This window comes from Acinonyx jubatus, chromosome C1, assembly GCF_027475565.1.
Source record: "Acinonyx jubatus isolate Ajub_Pintada_27869175 chromosome C1, VMU_Ajub_asm_v1.0, whole genome shotgun sequence".
Taxonomy (NCBI): domain Eukaryota; kingdom Metazoa; phylum Chordata; class Mammalia; order Carnivora; family Felidae; genus Acinonyx; species Acinonyx jubatus.
In genome coordinates, this window is record NC_069381.1 from 71950101 (window position 1) to 71975314 (window position 25214).

At 36.3% G+C, this 25214-nt stretch overlaps 1 protein-coding gene and 1 long non-coding RNA gene across 2 annotated transcripts in view; one reads left to right on the plus strand and one right to left on the minus strand.

Annotated features, from left to right (window-relative positions):
- CLCA4 (chloride channel accessory 4) lies at positions 1-24212 on the plus strand. The gene is given in 16 exon segments (XM_027058189.2): positions 1-216; positions 4208-4348; positions 4489-4636; positions 7713-7821; positions 9600-9777; positions 10110-10127; positions 10129-10329; positions 12389-12616; positions 14702-14879; positions 16204-16310; positions 18755-18970; positions 19564-19831; positions 21704-21874; positions 22819-23052; positions 23408-23572; positions 23575-24212. Coding segments are annotated over 16 exon segments (2793 nt in total). The 5' UTR covers positions 1-60; the 3' UTR covers positions 23850-24212.
- LOC113599273 (uncharacterized) overlaps positions 1-25214 on the minus strand; it is an 88319-nt gene that overhangs the window by 55784 nt on the left and 7321 nt on the right. The gene's annotated exons all lie outside the window — the stretch shown is intronic.

A 25214-nucleotide genomic window follows, 5' to 3' on the forward strand; every position in this document is an offset into this window, starting at 1 on the left:
AGTGAAAGAAAAGCCTTTTGAACAAACCAACTTTGGGCCAGGAATGCTTTGACAAGAACAATGGGGTTATTAGATTTTGTCTTCCTCTTAGTCCTATACCTGCTGCAGGGGTCCAATACTTCCCTTGTTCAGCTGAATAACAATGGCTATGAAGGCATTATCATCGCTATAGACCCTCATGTGCCAGAAGATGGAAAAATAATTGAAGAGATAAAGGTAAGAAAAAGAATGGGATTTCTTCTGTTTGAATTGTGGAGAAGAAAAAAGTTAGTAGTTAATTATTATGGAAACTTCTGAATGCTACAGGAAGTTTAAAAGCAGCATGGTACAGTGAAGACAATACCGGAGTGGCAGAGGGAATGGAAAGTTTTAATAGGGTTCTACCCTGTCTCACCATAAGACCAAAGACAGGGCACAGGGCCTCCCTGATCCTCAGTTTCTTCATCTGTAAATGAACAGTTGGACTCATCTGTTCTTTAAACAATTATTTAATGAATACTTATAACATGTCAGGGAGTGACAACAGTGAACAATTCCTTACCCTCGTGCAGTACACATTCTTTTTAGATGATATAGATAATAAAAACATGTAAAAGTATAGCAGGTCAGATGGTAATAGGTTTCCATGAAGTAAAATAAATCAACATATTGGGATAGGCAGTGTTGGAGCTGGGTGGGAGGAGAATGTTCATTACTATTTCATGTAGGGCAGTCAGGAAAGACCTCACTGTTGATGTAGACATCTGAGCGGAGACCTGAGATGAGTGAGGGAAGAACCCATTGAAAACCTCGGGGAGGGAACAGTAGGTAAAGCAAACATGCTTGAAGTGACCATCAGGAGGTGATGAACAGGAAGAAGGGTGGGGAGAGCCCAACATGGAGACACAGAGGATCCAGACCACTGGAAAGACTTGAGCTTTTACTTCTGAGTGCCATGGGAATCCACAAAAGGATCCTGAGCAGAGGAGGAGTGTGCTCTCTCATGCATGTTCTGGGATCACTCTGACTGCAGTATTGAAGAAATTCTGTAGAGGGCTTACACTTGTCACTCATCCTACATAAGTTCCATTGCAGCACAGAGATGTGGTGCAGGTAGGAAGCAGTTGCAGGTGAGAAGTAATGATGATGAAGGACAGGGATATTGTGGTAGAGATCATTAAAGTGGTATGATGAACATATTCTGAGAGTATTATAGACAAATTTGCTGATGGTTTAGATGGGGGGGGAAGGTGGAGAGGAGGAGGGAAAATAGAAGTCAAAGAAGACTCCAAGACTTTTGGCCTGAACACTTGGAAGGATGGAATTATCATCAGTTGAAAAAGGTAGACTGTAAGTGAAAATAATGTGGCAGATGGGAGATCAGGAGTTAGTTTGAGGCATTTTGAATTTGAGATGCTTATTAGATACACACATAGATATACATAAGAATCTGAATTCAAGGGGAAAAACTGGCTGGAGATAAAAATTGGGGACTCATCAGCATGTAGACAAGATTTAAAGTGATGGTAATAAATGAGTTCACTATAAAGTGCAGATGGAGAAGAGAAAGGCTCCAAGCCTAAAAGGAGAAATTTGATTTCTAAAGTTTCTACCAACTGTAACATTTCAAGCAATAGAAATTGGTGTTAACAGCCGTGCAAATCAGCTCTCCTGGTCTCTGACATCAACATTTACTAATTCCTTACATTCAGTTCCTCTAGTACTGTGTCCTTAGGCTCACTGATTTAGCCTTTTACATGTGTGTTGCTATCCATTAGAGACTGATGGGCTGGACCTGGGTAGTGAGATGGTGATTCTGTGGCTGCCATTTATCATTCACTCTGAATAAACTCTTGCAGAATAGCAGTGTTCATTTGTTGATACCTTTTGAATTCCAGGGGGATATAAAAATTCTTTTACTGAAGAACAGAGGCTTCAATAGCAGTTCATTCTAGATAGGGTTGACCGTGTCTCAGCTAATTCTGCATGACGGCTTCTTAGTGTTCAGGAAGAGTCAGTTTCAAACTTTTCTGACCATCAGAAGTCAGTATTTGGAAAAATTACTTTGCAGTGGCAAAAAAAATATTAAAATGTCTTCTATCAAACACCACAAGTAAAAGTTCAACTATTAGTAGATATGCCTAGATTACACAATGTTTCCTGACATTCTCCCAGCCTTCTGAACAGTCCTTGCATTTATATTACCAGGCAACCTTGTAAAATTCTCTCATCCACATTATACAGAAGAAAAAACTGGTATTTGGAGAGTAAATATTTTTTTCTGAGATCACATTAAATAGCACAATTAGAGCTGAGATCCAACCCATGGGATTTGAAGGCTGACAGATGTGGGTTTGAGTTCTGGCTTGTACAAGATGACAAAAATTACTCTTTTTTTGTAACTAGTGAATCAACTTGTAGATATAACCTTACTCTGGGGATACCATCTGACCATAATAACATTCATGCTGAATTAACTCACAATTCATAACCTGAGATGTTAACTGTCACCTTTCCTTATTCCTTTTATTCATGTGTCTTTTTGGTTTGAAAGTACTTATTTTTTAAAACATTGATAATATTAATCATCTTTGATCCAACTAGGATAATATAGGAATTCTGAGATGGAATTTAGAAGGAATGTTACAGAAATTTTCCTTGGAAAGCCTATGAGAATCATTATTAGCTACCCTAGTATGCCCTAGGGGATCATAGTCATCTGACATAGGATCTATGAAATCCCTCAATGACCTCAGAACATACCACTACCCAAGGCAGATGCATAGAGCTATGGAAACTACAAAGTAAATGGAATCCCTTGGAGTTGTAGAATGCACAACCTACACAAACGTAACAACCCTACTTTTCAAATACGCACCACAATTCAAATCACCCTATATATTTTTATCTCATAGAAACATAGATAGTCGTCACTTGAAGCAAAATGTGACAACTGGTGAGATCTGAATATTAAAAAAAAAAAAAAAGGAGGAAAGCCATCCTTAGAGAAAAGTTGCTTTAGGCCAGTAATTTCCAATCTACTTTAAGAGATCTCTGAAGCCCTTTTACTAACTCCTAGCCAGTTCTTTGGGTCTTCAGTTCTGTGCACTCTGGCTTCTGACTGATCCATGGCTCTAAACCCAATTAGTTTGCTGATCTATTTAATGTATTGAGTAAGCACACTGGACTCTTCAAGAGAACAAGATACAGAGTCCTGGGATTCCTGAAGAAGAAAAATTCTATTGTGGGCTTATGTCAAGTCAGGAAGCATCATGGAGGAAAAGAGCCCACCATGAAGGAAACAACACTGCAGACTGGAATGTTGCCGACAAGATGAAGAGTTTGACATTTTCATCTAGCACCCAATATCCTTCAATTATTCAGTAGTTTTGATTATGCAGAATAGATCTCCATTTAGAAGCATTCATCCATTTCCCCCATTAGACAGTGAGTTCTAGAAAGGGACTATGTCCCTTATTAATCATTATACCTTTGGATTCAGGATACTGAACAGTATAAAGTGATACTATGTTTATCTTGTTGGCAGAGCATCAAGCTCTGTCTATGATTCACAAAGCTCTGCATCTCCCATGAATTTTGCTATCACTCCACTCCCCAGTTCCCAATCCAACTGTCTCTCCTGGGGGGTGGGAGTATAATAAAAAACCTCTCCCTAAGATCCATTGCTACAGACTGTTCTCCTCAGCTTGCATCAGCTAAGGCTGCTCTGTAATGAGACTTATTAACAGTGATGATATCAGACAGTTTTATGACCGTCTACGTGTACAGCACTTTATAACTCATTTCATGTTTATGTTAATTCTAAAGAAAGGTTGTAATAGTCCATTTAAGAGATGAAGAAACTGAGCTTCGGAGTGTTAAACTGCCCAACCTCTATTACCCAGAAGGTACTAATGCCAATATTGGAACCCAGTAGATGACTCTGAAGTCTGTGTCTTTGTCATTTTATGTAATTTCTTTTAACACTCAAGAGAAGCAATTACCCTTTGATGAAGGGTTACAGAAAATTCAAAGCCGTGATGTGTAAGATTAAGATATAATTTTGGACTGACAGGTGGCAGAACTGGAACTCTGAGGCAGAGACCTGCTCCCTAGTCAGTTGCTTTGTGTGTCCACTCTTAAATTGGGAAATGCCTGTGATGAAACTCTGCCCATTTGGTCCATTGCTACTTGGCCATACTCACATTTTTTTTTCCTTTAACAATAGGGTATGGTGACTACAGCTTCTACTTACCTGTTTGAAGCCACAGAAAAAAGATTTTTTTTCAAAAATGTATCAATACTAATTCCTAACAGCTGGAAGGAAAACTCACAATACAAGAGGCCAAAACATGAAAGCTACAAACACGTAAGAGTCAAAAAGCTTCTTTTAAAAAATTATATTTTCTGGTGATCCCCAGTTTTTCAGCACATTGATTGTCTTAGAGTGTTTAAGACTGTTATCATTTCTATTTCTGATGTTTTAAAAATATTTTTAAACATTCTCAGGCCGATGTTTTAGTTGCACCACCTGCCCTCCCAGGTAGAGATGAACCATATACCAGGCAGTTCACAGCCTGTGAAGAAAAAGGAGAATACATTCATTTCACCCCTGACTTTGTACTTGGAAAAAAACAAAATGAATATGGACCATCAGGTAGGAATTTTTGTTAGAATACATGTGTTGCAAATTATTCTAACAAGCATCTTTGTATCCAGGTTATGGATGTGCCCAAGCCTTGGAGCCAGAGTCTCTAAATTCAAATACTGACTTACCAATTGTGTGTGACCTTGGACAAATGACCTAGTTTCTCTGTTGTTATTTCCTATAATACAGTAAATAAAAGTTTCCTGTCTTGTAGAATTGTTGTGAACACTGAGTTAGATACTCAGTACAACATCAACAGAAATGTGAACACAGGGCAATAATAAAATTTTTAAGGTGTACTTTTTAGATTTAATTTTTTTCAGTTCTCCACAGCTGGATATTAATCAATCATAAGCCGCCTCCATGGAAGACAGATGTATGGCAAGCTGAAAAGGGCCAGGATGTCAGTTTCTGGCCAAGAGAAAACATTCATAGGCTGTTAGTTGCTGATATTATTAAGCAACCTATTTGGCTAAACCAGGTGAACATGTCTATAACTGATTATTTTTACCTAGATCAAGGACAATTTCATCTAGTTCTATCTAAAAGTTAAAAATCATTGTTTCGGGGCGCCTGGGTGGCGCAGTCGGTTAAGCGTCCAACTTCAGCCAGGTCACGATCTCGCGGTCCGGGGAGTTCGAGCCCCGCGTCAGGCTCTGGGCTGATGGCTCAGAGCCTGTTTCCGATTCTGTGTCTCCCTCTCTCTCTGCCCCTCCCCCGTTCATGCTCTGTCTCTCTCTGTCCCAAAAATAAATAAACGTTGAAAAAAAAATCATTGTTTCAAATGAACTAAAGTATATTTTTTTGCATTTAAAAAATGCAAATCATTATTAAAGGAAGATCCAACTCACATGCCACTACTAAGTGAAAACCTACCTAAATCCACATACCCCACAATCTCTCTCTCCCACTGCCCTTCCAATGAGCACACATTAAGTCTCTTGTTTCTGTCAAACATTCAGCTAGCCCTGGTCCTCAGTCACCTAGACCTATTCTCCACCCCAACTTGAAAGTTCCATCATCCCATCCCATCCCATCCCAACCTAATCTTACCTCTCCCTCAAACTTTAGCCTGACCATGACTGTTCTCTTTGACACCTCTAATCCTTTGCACCTTTCTAAGATATACTCTCTTTCCTAGCTGGCATATCCAGCAAAATTAGTTCTTTCAACTATAAGTATATATACCTCAAATCCCTCACCATTCATATACTATGTTTCATTCAACTTGCCAAATCCTGTGTACTGAGTTTCCAGCCAGTTTTCTTTGGCTGCTGTTAATGTACTTCCAAGACTATTAAAGAAAATTATAAAACTAATGATATCATTATATAAGCAGATTTCCCAAGCTCAGGGAAGCCCTCAAAGTTACTCAACAATACTTGTACTTGTGTCTTCTTGGCTTCCTTTCTCCTTCCCCATAGCAGCTGTTCTAAAACTTCTACCATTTTTCCCAAGATCTCTAACTACCCTTTTCAATCACATCAACAGATGCCTTGATTGAGAAAATCGAGCCCTATAGTCAAGCTAATTAACATATCATCTCCTCACATAGTTCCCTACCCTTCCCTTCCCTTTTATTTCATATTTGTGGTGACAGCACCTGAAATCTACTCTCTTAGCAAATTATAGTGGGCATGGGAAGCTTTTTCCTTCCAATGTTTCCATTTGCCTAGAAAACCTTAAGCCAGTGTTTTTATAGTTCAATGCATAGAGTAGTAATTTAAGGATCTTGTTAATATGCAGATTCTGATTCAGTAGATCTAAAGTTGGTCTAAGATTCTACATTTCTTGTTAGCTGCCAGGTGATGCTGATGCTTCTGGTCCAATGAACATATTTTGAGTAGTAAGGACTTAAAGAAGAAATGTGACTTTTGCATAATTCTGACACTTCCCCTCTATGTTTAGATCTCCTGAGTTAATTTGAGTTAGAGAAATACACATGGTAGCAGAACAAACATATTTCTGAATTCTTCTTCTCCATTGCTATTTCCTCTGAAGTTTTTCCTAATATTGCTAAAACTGAAATCTACTTGTTTCTTCTTCCAGCATTTCAAGCTATGGATTTACCTTTATTCTTCCATTTACCCTAAAATCCTTAGCAGAAAAAAAATTTTTTTTTAATTCCAAATCCCTCTCTTTGAGCTTTTCCTAGTCAAAGACTACATCTTATTCATCTTTGTATGTCCTAGTACCTAGTACTTTGCATATCTAGTGCCTAGAGCCTAGTACTTTGTATTTTCTAGTAATAACATATGCTAAATATGTATAATTAATAATTATCTTCACATAATCAATGCTTTATGTGTTAAGTACTATAAATTAATCACTTTATTTGGACATCCCCCCAAATTATCTATGGTCTATAGCAGTGTTTTTCAACGCTTTTTTTTTCATTATCCACTCCCTCAAGAGAATTTATAGACTTTTTTTTTAACTTTATTTATTTATTTTGAGAGGGAAGTGTTTTCAACGCTTTTTTTTCATTATCCACTCCCTCAAGAGAATTTATAGACTTTTTTTTTAACTTTATTTATTTATTTTGAGAGGGAGGGAGGGGCAGAGAGAAAGGGAAAGAGAAAATCCTAAGCAGGTTCCACGCAGTCAGCACAGACCCAGACCCGGGGCTTGAACTCACGAACTGTGAGATTAGACCAGAGCTGAAATCAAGAGTTGGACACTCAACTGACTGAGCCATTCACATCTTTTAACTAATCACATCCTAGTGAAATATTAATACCAAAGATATGTTATATATCCATTTATGTTTTGGTAAAAGCAAGCTTTGTAGCGCTAAAAACCATTGTAACAACTAAGACTTTTTGCCCCCCAAAAGCCAAAGCTCAGACTATTTTGCTCATAGCATACATATCATAAATGTTTTCTTGATGTAACATGTTGTGTAATAAAAACATAATATACTATATAATGTAATGCAACATGTTTTTTATAAATAAAAATACAAATGTTAGCAGTTATTTAAAACCTAAATATAACTTTTTGACTGAAACAGTTTGTTAAAATATTTGAGGGACAAATTTTGTCACTTGAATTATGATCATATATTTGAAATATTTTCCTACAGATAGACTGCTTGTCCATGAGTGGGCCCATCTCCACTGGGGAGTGTTTGATGAGTACAATGAAGATGAGCCTTTCTACAGTGCTAAGTCAAAGAAAATTGAAGCAACAAGGTATGAACATTGAAATTTTCTTAAAATTTCCAGGCTATATCTTCTTATTTTCCTTAGTTTTATTTCTTTTAAATGCCAATAATTTTTTTTATCCCGATGCAGATAATAGATGCTATAACACAAACAGTGTGTCTGTTTCTTTGTTTTTGTTTTTGTTTTGTTTTTAGAAGATGTACCTTAAAGTAGCTGATTTTCCATTCAAAATACACATAACTTCAAGAGCATTTGGTAGTGATTTGGCATATTTTTATACCTCTCTACCATAGCTGCCAGAACTCATTTGTGCGGGAGTTGTACTCTGTGTAAAGGGTTTTATAGTATATGGCAAGTCAAAATAATTTATACTACACAAGAATGAAAAAAGTGGTTAAAAAATACTGGTAAATGCAAGCTCAATAAGAAATCAACCTTCAAAGGGCCAATTAAGGATTTCTTGGGTTTTGTAAAATTCATTTAAAAATACCAATCTAGGGGCGCCTGGTTGGCGCAGTCGGTTAAGCGTCCAACTTCAGCCAGGTCACGATCTCGCGGTCCGTGAGTTCGAGCCCCGCGTCAGGCTCTGGGCTGATGGCTCAGAGCCTGGAGCCTGTTTCCGATTCTGTGTCTCTCTGCCTCTCCCCCGTTCATGCTCTGTCTCTCTCTGTCCCAAAAATAAATAAACGTTGAAAAAAAAATTTTTTTAAATAAAAATAAAAATACCAATCTAACATCACAGTTAATAATAGACAATCCTGTTAGTTCTAAGATCAATAGAGCAAAATGGTTGTTGGTAATTGGTTTAAAATTAGATGCCATCAGCTTACTCAATCTTAGATGCCCTGCAAGGTCTGTGGACTTATCAAAAATGCACAAATTGAAAGATACTTGATTTCATTGAAGTCCCTTCCTTTGCCCATTTGCTTCACCAGTTGCAGCACACATATTTAAGGAGTATTACATTGATTACATTTGTTTACACCATATTCCCCCTAAATGTCTAGTCTCTGCTAAAGAATATTCATCATGGTTGTTAATGTAGATAACATTATGTTCATGGAGTTCTGGGGAGTAAGAGGCATACACATATTTAGGAGACTCTAAATAACTGAATGAAATCTAGTAATTGCTTCTTAAATTTGAAATGGAAACACATTGAAAAGATGGGATAATATTCACATTCCAGCATATTTATTGTGATCACTGCTACCTGTGGCCAATTCCATGCAATAAAACATACGTCTAAAATAACCCCACCAGTAGTGACTACTGTCCTAGGCAGTACCTTAGTCTTTCCTTCAAGCCACATTTTGCTTTAGATAAAAATGCTCCTTGAAAAAACAAAATATTTGTAGCTATGCCACATCCCATTCTTTTGGAGATATTTTCTTTGAGAAGAATCTTACAAAGAACTTCAAGCTAAGGTGGCACCAAGAGTAAGTGTTTTCACAAGTTGCCTTGTCCAGATGCCTGCAGTGCATTTATCATCACAAGGCCACCAGAAGAGATATTTGGAAAAGGGGAGTCCCCAGCCATTGGGTTTAACAGGACAGCAGCAACTTTAATCCCAACAGGGAACTCAGCCATTACATATACTAGACATCCCACTTAAAATTTCTTTCTGCAATTTCTTGAAAAACAGGTAACTGCTCTGATAGGAACACTTAAATGTTGCTGCCAAAAACAAGATGTGTGCGGTACATAAATAAGAACAAAGAAAACCTTGATGGAAAGATTACTTAAGATTTTCAAACATTTTGATTGTTAAGTTGCCTCAAAGACTAACTACTATATATTTTCAGATGTTCCACAGGTATTACCGGTATAAATAGAGTTTATAAGTGTCAAGGGAACAGTTGTACAACTAGAGGATGCAGAATTGATTCTAAGACAAAACTGTATGAAAAAGATTGTCAATTCTTCCCTGATAAAGATCAAACTGAAAAGGCATCCATAATGTTTATGCAAGGTATTAATTCTGTAAGTATGCCAATTGTGAGTTCAGAGCATATATTTATATTCAAAGGATATGTTATCAAGTTTACAAAATACCTGTGCAGGTTTCCTGAGAGATTAGATATATTAATATAGAGTTCTTTAAACATTAACTGGCACATAGTAAGCACTCAACTAGTGTTACCTGTTATTACAATTATTCAAAATTCATATTACTATTATATGATTCCTCAGTGAATCTTCTTTCATTAAATAAACAACATGTTTGCCAAGAACATTTTTTATTTTTCAGATTTGTAGTTGAATTTTTAAATACATTGTATGTAAAGGTTTTTTTCATTTTATTAATCTTTTAGGTTGTTGAATTCTGTAATAAAAAAAAAACATAACCAAGAAGCTCCAAGCCTACAAAACAAAATGTGCAATTCCAGAAGTACGTGGGAGGTGATCAGCAATTCTGAGGATTTTAAGAACACAACATCTATGGAGGCACCACCCCCTCCACCTGTCTTCTCATTGCTGAAGATCAGAGAAAGAATTGCATGCTTAGTTCTTGATAAGTCTGGAAGCATGAATGTAAGTCTGTGGGCCGATTTGTTCCTGGATATAGGGATATGAAAGTGATTGAATAGCTAAGAATACTCTAAACACCACCTGCTTGGTCTAAATTGCATGGTGGCATAAATACTATTACCTCCTATGACCATGATCTCAAGAGGAGCAGTGAATATTGTAATGAAAAAGTGTGGCAATGGAGTTAAAAAGACCTAACTCAATATCCAACCCCAGAAAATGGAGAGTTTATTGAGGAGTACTTTTAGATCCTTTAGTAAAGCCTTAGTTAGAAGATCAGTGCTAAAGATTTTTAATATGGGCATGCTTTCTAACCTTGTCTCTGTTATCTACTGGAAATACTTAACAGACATAAGGAGAGAGTGGATTGGGGCCTCTGAACTCCATTTCAAGTCAAGGAACAAGATCAACCAGGAGAACTGTTAACATGCCTTTACCTTATTTGCATCATCTATATAAATGACCCCTTTATGCTCGAAGCCACAGACCAAAAGTACCACCATAATAAAGATACAGTCAGATTCAGCCATTTATTCCCTCTACTATCATTCAAGGAATGGAAGGCATTGTGCCAGGGTCTAGGAGTACAAACTCACATCCTTGAAGAATTCGCTGCTGAATAGAGAAAATGTTCTCTCCCTTTCCATTACCTGGCTAACTCATACATATTGTTCAAGTTTGGTAGAGGCACCCATTTCCTCCAGGAGGAGATGGGCTGGGCTTCTAGACTGGGCTAATGGGCCTTCTGGTGGTTTCCTGTAATGACCTGTGCAAACCTCTATTACTATATATCATATTGTAATTAGACATTTCTCTCCCATTAGACTAGTCCTCTAGGACTTAAAACAGTGTCTTACTCATCTTTGCATCCCTGTTACCTAAAATAGTGTTTATCTCGTATAAGCACTCAATAAATAATTGTTGAAATGGACTACAAATGAGCAAACATAATGTGATAAGGCACCCAGAAGGATGTCACATTAGAAGCAGAACAGAGCATGCTGAAGATCAAGGTGAATGTCTCCAACAAACCACTCAGTTGAGTGGTTACTGAAAAGCACAGAAGATGGTGCAGCTGAATGAAATGATCCTCAATAGCAAGTTTCAGAAAGAACATCAGAATGCTAGACACCTATACATAGAAGTGTTCTAGGAAGTGTTGCTGAGGAGAGATAGAGTTCCTTATTAGGAAAAGATGAGCAGCCTCCTTTGGACAAGATGTGGGCAAAGCTAAGTTTAAAGGTAAAACAAAGTGGTAGAGAGAGAGCCCTCAAAGATGGAAATGTAAGAGAAGTTTTTCACTGTGGGTTGGTTCAAGAGAGTTCAGAGGGAAATTTGGATGTTTGTTCGGGGGGGGGGGGGCTTCACAGATCAGTTGGTGTTGAGGAACTGGAAAAGACAAACGTACAAAGAGGCTTACATTGAGCATTCACCTAGGAAAGAGGGATGTGAGTTTTAATGAGTTGTCAAAGAACCAATTCCAATTAATCCATTGGTGGGGAAGTGGTGGGGAGAGGTTAGAAGCAGAAGAGGTAAGGCGGCGGGGGGGGGGGGGCAGTAGGGACTGGGCCTCTCAAAATATAGCTGCAGCTTGAGTACATTTCATCTTTTGGGATGTCCCCAAGTGGATAGGGAGACTTCCATTTCTAGATGGAGTCCATGATAAGTCTGGTTTGATACTGTGGGACCTGGGGAGTGGTTTCATCTTGATACAACTGGAACAGAGGATTTCAGGAGTTATTAGGCAGTCTCTAAGCAGTAAGTCATCACCTCACAATTGCAACCCAACCCCCACCCTACCCTCCACCTCTAATTTGGGTGCTTAGCAGCCAAGAATCAGCTCTAGCTAAAGCCTATGTTCCTTACTATACCATATGTGTTCCATAATACAACTATATTTTTCAATTTTATCAATTAAAAGAAAATTGCCTTCTTTAATAATACCAATTACCATTGATAAAAAATCAATGACAAATTTTATTCACTCATTTTTTGTGATCTGCAATTATTTTCCAATTGAAAACCCCTTGGTTGTTTTCTTGATTTTTTTTTTTTTATTCAGAGTTTTAATCGCCTAAATCGAATGAACCAAGCAGCAAAACACTTCCTGCTGCAGACCATTGAAAATGGATCCTGGGTGGGGATGGTGCACTTTGATAGTACTGCCAATGTGAAAAGTAATCTAATCCAAATAATAAGCAGCAAAGAAAGAAACAAGCTCTTGGAGAGCTTACCTACAGCAGCTAATGGAGGAACTTCCATCTGTGCCGGAATTAAATCAGCATTTCAGGTGAAGATCATATTGCAAATATAGTTTGTTCTTTTTTAAAAAATTAAAGTATAACTGACATCCAATATCATATTAGTTTCAGAGTGATTTGATATTTTTATACATTATGAAATGATCCCCATGACAAGTCTAGTGACTACCTATCATCATACAAAGTTATTACAATATTGGTAGCTATATTCCCTATGCTGTACATTATATCTCCATCACTTATTTACTTTATAACTGCAAGTGAGTACCTTTTAATCCCCCTTACCTAGTTCCTTTCTCTTTTTATGATTAGGACATTTTTATGTCAAATGCTGCCACACATACTTGCTGCCTAATTTTAACATGACTAATCCTAAGAAGTGCAGGATGAACTAAACCCATAGAAAAAAATTCATTTAATGATTTTTAATGGATCAGTAAATCAATGAATAAACGGATGAATAACTGACTATTAAAATGCCACTAGAGTATAATCCCAATGAGGTCAGGGACTTTTTCTGTCTTGTTACACCATGCAGTAGTCAGTGCTCAATAAGTATTAAATAAATACATGTGCTTGGTCAACAATACTCAATTTTTTTAGACAATGAAGCAAGTTACATGGTATGATTCCATTTTGGGCCAATCTTCATTTCAGTTTCTGTGACACTAAGTTGGGGAAAACTGATGTATATTAAAGTAGATGTAGCAGGGGCCGTTAGTCATAGGGTCAGGAAGTAACATCAGAGTACTGGCTCTACTACTTACTAAGTGATCTTGGGTAAAGTTTTCAGTCTCTTTGGATTCCCAGTGCCTTATCTATGGAATACAGGAAAACAAGAATGCCTACCTCATAGGACTATTATGAAGGTTAAATGAAATACTACATTTCTGTATGTAGAACAATATCTTTTATAGAGAGTAAATATATATATTTCACAAATGCCATAATAATGACAAGGGTCATATACATCTGGATAAAAATAAGATTCACAAATATATTATATATTTCACCCAAACATGCAGGGGGAACGTGATGGGGATGCTGTATAAATGCAATGAATGTATTAAAGAATTTCCTATTTTTAGTGTGATTTTAATGTATGTCAAAGCATATTTCACATATATTACAACATATATTAGCCATCATTTGTCTAAAAACATGCAAAAAATTGAAATGAAGCTGGTCCCTTTGTTCCCTGATGCCAGCTTTATTAGGAGTATCTAAATTCCAAACCCTCTTCTACAAATCTACACACACCTCCACTCCGAATTCACGAAAGCCACTGATAATCTGTCATTTGTTTCCCTTTGGCATGCACTCAGTTTCTCAAAATGGTGTACCAAGAATCCACTACGAATTAGAGCTGTCAGCGATGAAATATAGTTGCTATCCTGGGATAAATTCTTTTTACCCTCTCTTATAGGCACCTAGATTCAGAACTCTGAGTTTCAAACTGTTTGGCTTTATAATAAATGGGTTCAAACCACAAGTAGAACTCAATTTAAATAAATATAATCCATGTATTCTCTAAGCACCACCAATACTCTTAGTCTTGTGCTCTTTACTATTAGAAGTAAAACAAAAGTTATATAACAAGATCCCTAACCTTGACCTGCTTAGAACTTTCTATATCTTTTCTTTATATTAAAGGTTCCCTAATTTGGAATCATTAACTTTTTTAAAATGTTGAGGTGGAGTTTTAATGCATCTAGCTGTATATGCAACAGACTTTATACACTAATGGTTTGTTAGAGGGCAGTCCAGTCAGAGAAAACAGAGACATATTTAATGCCACATTCTGCAATTATATTTTTGATGTCTGGTTGACCTGAGTCCTCAGATTGAGATGGCATTATTATTTAATCCAAATAGAATTTTCCACAGCCCTGCACCCACATAACTTCATTTGAGCAAGCATTCCCGAGGCAGATAGACAGAAAATAAAATCATGTTTATGTTCGCCTAAAAATTGTTGATTACAGAATCTGATTTTAAAAGAGAAGCTATCTCTTCTGCACACTTTTGTTTAATTTCTTTGCACATTTTTTCTAATATCTCATAAGTCTTTTGATCTTGGAACACTTATAATTATGCTGTCATTACATTTGCAGGTAGTTAGAGAAATTCACCCCCAAATAGATGGATCTGAAATTGTCCTGCTGACTGATGGGGAGGATAACTCTGCAAAGAATTGTATTGATGAAGTGAGACAAAGTGGAGCTATCATTCATTTGATTGCTTTGGGACCATCTGCTGATCAAGCAGTCATAGAGATGAGCACTTTAACAGGTGAAATATGATCTATATATTATTGTCCTTTGACAGCAACGCATAAGTGTAAAGGCTAACAACTGAACAATTTCTCTCAAGCTCTTGCCCTGTGGGTGCTATGCCAGGACCTTAGAACCAGAGTCAAACCAGACCTGCCCTCTGTTCTCAAGGTGCTCACAGTCCAGCTGGCTGAAGAGACAAATAAAACTTCTAATCAGATAGGATAATCAGATAACATCCCTCCATGACAGGATAAATATATAGAAATAAAGCACAATGTGAGCAGGGGAAGCCATTAATTCTCCCAGGGTTGTACAGAGTCAGAGAAAGAAGGCATGGGAGATGAGATGACTTCTGAGCTGGGCCATGAACAAGGTGTTTACTTCTTCTGAAGAAAGGAGAAAAGATGATCAGGTCATGAGCAAAAAAAAAAAAAAAAAAAAAAAAAAATCATGTTGGAATGACAGTGTAAGGCACATGGAGAGATACTGGGAAATCCATGAAACCGGAGCAGAGGCTTTGGGGTATGGTTGGGGAGCAGATGGGATTAACAGAGGCTCAGGCTGAATAAATCTAAATAACAACAAAATTTCTAGATGAACTACAGGGAAGATGCTATCTTAGATATAGAGACATATAATGAAAATGGACCGGATGTTTCAGTGCCTTCTAAATGTAGTAGAATAAACAAAACCTGTAACATTATGAATATCAATTATTGTATTGGGTTGAATTCTAATGCTACCAAATATATACTTGCTTTTTTAATGCTTAGTTGTACAAACTCCCATTATTTCAAAGTACTTTTGTGACCATTGTAAAATTTATTTCTGTCCCAAGTATCCCTCTAAAGTAATGCTTTTTTTGAACTTTTCTCGATTGCTTACCATTTTTCTATCTCTCCATTGCCAGTTATTGTAAGGATACATCTATATGACAGCTCTTTAAGCTTTCTAAACTGATTCTGACACACTTTGGTTGAAAAATCTGAAAGCCAGAATTGTTATAACTGTATCTTAAATCGAAGTGAATAATTACGCTAAAGGGCTGTGAGATCTATGAACTTTAATACATGGAACTGTAACATCTTCTTTCATATTCTATGAATATTTCACGCATTCCAGCCAGGAATATTTCTATCAGTGAGGTATAAAGGCAGCCTACATTTTCTAGTTATGACAGTTTTAAATTAATATTTCATTGTTAATCTTTACACATGACTGATTTTGTTCTGTTTTAATAATACATACTGAAAGTATGATTTTGTTTATCCTATTACCTTATTAATGTGGTAAGTATGTATTTTCTAGAAAGAAACCTATTTAATGTATTTACATTTTAGGAGGAAACCATTTTTTTGCTTCAGATGAAGCCCAGAACAATGGCCTCATTGATGCTTTTGGGGCCCTTGCATCAGGAAACAATGATATTTCCCAACAGCCTCTTCAGGTCAGAGAATCCACCCCTCAGATTTTGGTGTTTACACTTAGCCATAACAAAGAGAAATAATTCAGTTGTTAAAAGTTTTGAGTCCTGTATTTTTCTCAAAGTAAATTTTTAATTGAAATTAAAATCTCAATATGAAATAGAAGTTATTCTTTAGATATGGCCAAATTAAGTGGTGAAGTAGCAGGTATACTTTTTCTTTTTCTTTTCCTATAGAGCTTGGTTAAGGGATAACATCAAAACTGAATACTGTTAACTTTTCTGCCAAAAATAGATTTTGTCCAATAATTTAGCATCCATTTTGCTATAAATGCATTAAAAAATTCCATTCTTCCAAGATTTCCCCCACCCTTCACTGCTGTAAAATAGACTTGAATTAGATGAATTCACTCAAGAATCTGGTTTGGAGATGGAAGCGATGTATCTTGGAAATAATTTATCAGAAAAAAGACAGTGAATAACTATTGCATATCTACAAACTTAGGGCTTATCTTACTTCTTCAACCACTTTTTTCACTGGCTTTTTATTTTATTCATCTGTCTTCTGAATGCCACTTCTTTTCTCATTTGCGTATCAATAACACTACCGTTTTCTGTATTTAGATTGAAAAGTTTTTACACCTTTCTTCATTCTTAATTCATGTACCATGTAAAATGTCAGCATAGCCTGTTTCTTTCAAAACATTTTTTTACAAAATTCTGTTTCTATCAATATCCATTCCCACCAAGTGCGTATCACTTGTATGCCATCTTACAGTTCATCAAGTCACTGCCCACCATCAACTTGCCATGATCACCTAGACAAACCTAGTTTCCTCTACTCTTCAACAATGAAGAGCAAGAAGGTATAGGATTCAGAGTTAAGATAATATGTGCTGATTGGTTTGGAGGTTGGGTTTGCAGCTTTGCCCTGAAAACAGTTTAAAAATTCATCTGAGATCTAGCTTGGTGGTGTATGGAGAATAAAATGATGGAGAATAATGTACATTTCTGAAAGTTTCCATCTGTATGACTGAGAAAATGATGACAAAATTGACACGTAAAAAGGGAGAACTGATTTTGAGGATATTATTTTCTGCTCTGTTTTAACCTTAGATTTTGAGGGGCTGGTGGAACATTAAAGTGGAATGTTCCAAAGGAATTTTAAAATATAAAAGTAGAATGTGGGAAATCATCCAGAAAAGAGACATTTGCATGCAGGATATGCTTAAAGTTTCGAGAATGGCTTTATAAATGATGTGGAAGGGGAAGAAATATCTGCACCCCTCACTCAAAAAGTGTATAGTTTAAGTAGAGAAATAAAAAGAAAACACATTTTTGAAAGATTAACCTCAATTTGTCTTGGGAGAGAAGCGTGAGAACAGTTAGAGGTATGTGGCGATAATCTGAGTAGATGAGAACTTGGATTTGGATGGTGGCAGTTAGAATACAGAGAAAAGGCTGCATCTCACTCTTTACTCAGTTATTTTCCCCTAGTACTACTCTGTAGCCAAAGCTTTCTAATTTTCGTAGGCTTTCCTGAAAGTCTCTCTCATTCAGATTTAACTTAATAATAATACATGCTACTCAAAGCCATGTCCACTTAACACAGAACTGAGATTTTTGTGATTGCAATGATGTTGCAGTGGTAGAATTCATTCCCCTCTATAAGCACTGGTGTGAGAGGATTTTTGGTTTAAAAGACTGGTTTAGAATAGAAATGAGATTTCCCATCATTCCTGAAATGACACATTTTAGAAAGTACTTTCTTGATCCGTGGATAAACTTGGCTTTCCTTGACTGAGAACCATCCACAAAGACTTGAAAAACTTTCTTTGAAGCTCTTCTCAGAGAAAGGTCCTATCTTTCACATCTCTTCTCAGGATTCCAATCTTTGTAAACAGTTTGCCCTCTTTCTACTCCTCTTGGACTGTTTACTGTCCAGTGCTACTCACTCTATCATGTGTGAAAATTATTTCAAGATTTCACATCAGGAAAATAGCCCTGTTTGCTTCTCTCATAGTTTGCTAATCTTGATTTTCTCAGTTGAGGCCCCCTTTTACTGTATCTCTACTCAAATACTCTAGCCACAACCCATAAGTATTTTTTAGGTCATCATGAAGATGGATAAACTTAGGGTGATACACGCACACCCTATAGCTAATTCTTCTCTTCTGTGTCCTCAAAGACAATTGGGAAAAAAATAACAGGGCCATATCTCCAACTATAAAACCCATTCTCCTGCTTTAATAACTTTATTATGCCCTGTCCTTCCCTCGGACTCTATATTTCTACACTTTCTGATGACAACGGTCACATCCCAATCAGCTTTCAGAGATCACAAGCCTAAGGTAGTATGCCCTACATAAGCTTGTTCTCAGGCCAGAAATTAAAAACTACATTAAAAATGAAAACAGAAAAAATTACTCTCTTCTCCAGTAATTAATTTTTAAAATATATTTAAACAGCTTGAAAGTAAAGGATTAACACTCAACAATAATCCCTGGATGAACGGCACTGTAATAATTGATAGCACTGTGGGAAAGGACACATTCTTTCTCATCACATGGGTCAGACAGTCTCCCATTATTTCTCTCTGGGACCCCAGTGGAACACCAATGAGAAATTTCACAGTGGACACAGTTTCCAAAATGGCCTATCTCAGTATTCCAGGAACTGCAAAGGTAAGCAATCAGCTTTTAGACTTCCTTGCAAATTTGTTTTGGTAGCTGAAAATACATTGTTTACTATCACAACAATAGGTGTCAATACTTGTATCATCTTCAAATTTACAATAAAATAAAATGTACTTTCTATGCCTGTGTGGTCCTGAAAATTATGGAGGCAGGAAAAAGAAAGAACATATGCATTAGGAGAAAGAGAAGAGAAAAAATAACGTAGGCTAAGAATAACTTTGAAGAAGCAATGTAGAGAGAATGTGTGCAATTTGGTGTGTAGATAGCTATTCAGTCATTCCTGATTAGCACGACCAGATCTTAGAGTCTGTGGACTCTGAGGTCAAAGAATAAGGCCAAGACCAAAGCAAACTTTCCCAAACTTATTTTTCCTAGCTGACATTTCCCAAAGTCTAGACACCATGCATGACAACGGCCAGGATACCCTATCTAAACTGCCTCAATTCTCATCCTTTTACCTTCAAAATTGTCAAAACTGGTTTATTCTGTAACATATTTATAAAATGCATTTAAGAGTTGGACAATGAAAACACAGAAAAGCTTGATCTTGGATATTTAATATATTTCCATTGAATTTTTAGGTGGGTGTTTGGACCTACAGTCTTCAAGCCAAAGCAAACCCAGAAACATTGACTATGACAGTAAATTCCCAGGCAGCAAATTCTTCTGTGCCTCCAATCACAGTGAATACTAAAATGAATAAAGACACAAACAGTTTTCCCAGCCCAATGATTGTTTATGCAGAAGTTCTACAAGGGCATGTACCAATTCTTGGAGCCAATGTGACTGCTTTCATTGAATCAAGTAACGGAAATATAGAAGTTTTGGAACTTTTGGATAACGGTGCAGGTAACTCACAGGTTTTTGTGAATAAGCCTGTAATTTTATAACTCAGGATATGTTATGGGTCCCTATAATATTGTGGGGCAGTGGGACAGACTCCAGAAGAACTGATGCAGATTATGGATGAACAGCAGAACCAGCAGGAAATTCTATCCATATAAAACCTACAAAGTACTTAGCAAGTGTCCTGCACATAGTATGCACTCAATAAATGCTATTTACTGTCATTATTATTTGTCATCTGGACAACCAATATCTGTTACTCATCAAGAACGTCTCATTCAGGAGACTGAGAACAGCATCAAGAATTCTGAGCAAGTTTCTTAGTTGCACATCATCAGAAAGTCTAGCCAGAGTGAGTGAAGCACAAGCAGCCAGATGGGATTAAATGGTAGAACTTGAGCCCCTGGCAGAGACGGAAGAACAGGCAAGAATAATTCCCAACAGCTGGAAAAAAAATGCAAGATACAGTCTTGGGAACTAAGGTCCAAGGGCAAGTAGAACAGCCAAAACAGACAAGAGATATCACCAGAGATCAGATGCCAGGTCTGAATGGCAGGAAACAAGATACAGAGTTGGCCATGCCGTGGTCTATATGGGTGAATAGTACCTTTTTCCTAGACTCTGGATTGTCCTGGAAACTGATCCTTCTTTTGAAAGGACCATAAGCAAGGAAATTACCATATCGATAACCTCCTGAGTTGTCAGAATTTTCTAACAGTGTCTTGCAATGTCAGTCAATACATAATCAACCAGGGTTTGCCCTGTAAAAATTTATAAGGTAAAATTGTTCTTTGGTGCACCTCAGTGCCTTCATCTGATATAATAATATTTTCCTCAACTATTTCCTGACTTTTCCTTTTCCCAAACCCTCCCAAGCTACATTAAAAGTTAAAGCATCTTGTTTCATTTCTAAAGGTTTTACCAGATGGCTGCTTAGCTAATTTGGAATGCCTTTACCTAAGAAGGTATTGGTGATAAACAATGACTTAGAGCAGGGGTTCTCAAACTTTAGCATGCAAAGGAATCACCTGAGGGGCTTGTTATAACAGAATGCTAGGCGCTTCCACAGAAGGTCTAAGTAATTGGCATTCCTAATATGATCAAGAGACATGCACATGGTGCTCATCCAAGGACCTTAATTGAAGAACCTTTATCTTAGAGTGTTAAACCCCCTGAGAAATTTGTCTGTAATTTAATGAATAACTCTAGTACTGGTGATATCAAGACATAAACTTATGATACAATATTCCTGAGCTCCCCAAATGTTTATTCTAATAATAGATGGGGTTTTCCACTGTCAGACCAGAGAGTTAATGGATCATAGAACAAGAGGTGAGGATACAACACACACACACACACACACACACACACACACACACACACACACACACAAAGAGTGGTTGAAGAGAAGTCAAAATAAGTAATTTTTAGGTAAACACACTGAGAATTAAATTGTTATGCCAAGATACGTTTTTTTAGCGTGAATCCTTTTGCTTTTAACAGGAGATGACATAATTATGTGTTTAGGTAAAGTAAGAACTGCAAGAAAACCATTTGGCTAAACCATGGTAAGAAGAGTACTGAAATAATAGGCATAGAAATTGATAAAGTAAAGGTACTTATTATATATATATATATATATACACACATATATATGTAATATATATACATATATATATATATATAAAAGATATATCAATTAAAGAAGATACTGGTTTGTAAAGCATAATAGAACTATTCCCCAGTGGGTCAATCACAAAATAGAGAGCCTAATCAAGGGGATATGCTTATAAAGTCCATATGCTTGGCTTAGAAAATGCATACATTTTTCTTTTTCTTCACAGTAATATTTTATTCCTTCATTTTTATAATAAGGTGCTGATTCTTTCAAGAATGATGGGGTGTACTCCAGATATTTTATAGCTTATTCAGAAAATGGCAGATATAGCTTAAAAGTACGGGCTTATAGAGGAGCAAATGTGACCACACAAAACTTAAGGCATCCACTGAATAGAGCCGCACATATACCAGGATGGGTAGTGGATGGTGAGTAATGATATCTGATATCTGGTTTGAATAATTGTAGTTAACATGATTAAGGCTTCAAACACTTTACAACTCAAGTACAGCTTTTCCCATTTCTGAAATGAAGTTCTCAGTCATACTGTGTTTGCCTCCAAATTATGCTAACCTTTTTACAGTGTCTGGCATCTAGTAAGCACTCAACAAATGTCAGCCATTATTATATTAGTTTGGAGCACCTTACCTATATTAACAACAATATGTCAAATTTCTAACTCAGATAAAGAAAACATGCTAATGTGTTATGTACTTAAGAACAAGCTAGCGGCAGAATTTATTCTTCAGTTCACATAGATACTGGATTCAGTTCACAAAAACACCTAAATGAGTAAACACTTATTTTGATGTTTTGTTAAGGCAAAAGGGAAACTGTGTAGAGTAAGGTGATGATAAGGATTAAGTATGCATTCTTTGTTAGCTTTCCTTCAGTCCATTCCTTACCTTGTGACTTTTACGGGTTCTCTGTTGGCAACTGGAATATAACTTGAATTATTATTCCTTAGCACTTGTAGCAGAGAGCAAGGGAAAAACCTGCCTTAAGCATTTGAAAGGGAAACAGTAAAAATTTACCCAGGTTCATTCCTAGCTTGGAGATAATTTGAGAAATAAAGCAGTTCTTGTTTTTAAGGGCACATATTGAATTATACAACATTATTCCCATTCAGTGCAGCCTTAATTCCAAGCGATATGTTATATAATTCTATCCTACAATATCGTGGTCAGGAATGCTAAAGAAAAAAATTCTGCCACCAATTGGATGCCTATGACTTTGTCACCAAACTTAGTAAAATGTGATTGTGTATATGTATGAAAAGGGAGCAGGGAGATGTAGGATGAGGAATTCAATTCATTGAGTTCTAAAAATACTAGTAGAGATTTGCCATTAAATATAGCAAATTTTAATGCAGGGAAAATTGAAGGGAATCCACCAAGAGTTGAAATTGATGAAGATACTCACACAACCTTGGAGAGTTTCACCAGAACAGCATCTGGAGGTGCATTTGTAGTTTCAAATATTTCAAAACTTCCCTTGCCTGATCTGTACCCACCAAGTCAAATCACAGATCTTGAGGCCACACTTAATGGAGATGAGATCCATTTAACATGGACAGCACCAGGAGATAATTTTGATGTTGGAAAAGGTAAGGATGAAGTGACATGTAGTGTTGATTAAGTGAAAGGTGCTCTTTGCAAAAGCAAGGGTATAAAGGTGGGTGGGAGGAGAACAATTTTTAATTGACTACTCAGTGAAGTATTAATTTTATAATCTGATATTTTCAAATCAATCAAACATGACACATTTTAACCTGGTCCCGCTTTTCAAACAATGAAGATAGTATTTAGCATATCAGAATTAAGTTCTCATAGAAAAATTAGTACGGTTTTGGCTATACGTATAAGCTTTGCATAAGTAAACATTTTGAGGAGAATAGATAAAAAGGAATTTAACATTATATGCTCTAGTTTCTGAACTACATGTAATTTTTTTTTTCTTAGTTCAGCGGTATATTATAAGAATAAGTGAAAGTATTCTGGATCTAAGAGACAATTTTGACAATGCTCTCCAAGTAAACACTACTGATCTGTTACCAAATGAAGCCAACTCCAAAGAAACCTTTGCATTTAAACAGGGAAATATCTCAGAAGAAAATGCAACTCACATCTTATTGCCATTCAAAGTGTGGATAAAAGCAATTTGACATCAAAACTATCCAACATTGCACAAGTAGCTTTGTTTATTCCTCAAGCAGAACCAGGTCCTGATGAAAGTCCTCCAAATCCTAGTCCTGATGAAAATCAGCCTAATTCCAGGGTTAACATTGTTATTTTGGTGTTGTTAGTGGTTGGATCTGTGGCAATTGTTAGTACTATTATAGGTGCCACAATTTATATATTAAAAAAGAAAAAAAATTCAAGAAGACCTAGAATAGGATTTTAAAAAACATCAACAGCAAAACTTAAGGATATTTCTGAATTTTTAAATTCATTTTGTGTGACTACAAATTCATAAAAATAATTTTAAGAGTTCTAGAAGGGATACCTAGATTAACTATAAACATGCAGGGGTACTTGGAAAATTATAGGTCAATATTAAAGGTTAAACTTTTTATTTACAAATTATTTTTCATAAAAAATGAATAAAGATCCTTTTTCATATTGATACCTGATATTCATATTGATTACTTGATACAAAAGTTTTCTAGAAGGATAATTCAAATTCCATCAAGAAGTTAAGATTATCTATTTCAGTAGTCAAAATACAAATATAAGAGCAAATAAACAATATTTGAGAAAAAATGAATTTGGTCTTGGTACTTTTAAGTATAAATTGATGTTATTACTTTCATCTAAAGTCTCCACTTATATATTACTATATACAACATGAACAAGATTGTTGACATGGAAAATAATAGCAAAAAACTCAGTTACCATCTGTCAATCATAGTTTTTCCTAATTTCAGCTCAATATAATTACATGTATATATACTATATGTCATCTCCCTTTTCACTTAAAAAGTCATGCCTACCTACTGTGTAATTTTCTATAATTATAGGAGAGAATTACTGAATTGCCCTTGTTTTCAGATACAGAAAGAAAATTAAAAATTTTAAACCATAATGTTTTAATTATTACTCAAAGTTACAGCCTAAAATTTACAACCATAGTAATAAATGAGATCAATTAAATTAAATCAATTAAAGAGAGAATGTAGGTTGAGAAGAGCAGGTTCACATGGTAGGCCATGGCCAGGCCAGCCTGAGACCCTAATGATGCAAACAAAATGGGACATAAAGTATCTATTCTCTTGAATAGAAATTCTTTCAGCACAGTGGTAAGCCATAGTTAACATGCTTTACGGAGAAAATGTAGGAAAGGAGTAAGTATAAGACACCTGGTCTTTTACCAAGAGGGGAATAAAAGCCTGAAATTGTATGTTGGCAACAGAAATAATACATGACAGCCAGACATTCCCTATGTCCTTTCTACCTACCTCACCACTCCTTACAAGGCAAAGCCCACCAACCTGGCTATTACGCTCCCTGATGCACCAGTACAATAGCTATGCTCAAATAGGTCTTGGTAGTGGGCTCTCACCTTCCAAGTCAGACCCTAGTTTAGTTTTATTTCCAGATCTACCTCTGTAGCTAATTGTGAATTAGTAAGAATCAGAAAAATAACTGGATACAATTGTTATGGTCAGTACAGGCTATATAGTTTACAGGGCCTAGTGCAAAAGAGAAAATGAGGGACCTCTGTTCAAAAATTAACAAGAATATCAAGATAGCAATGCCAAAGCATTGA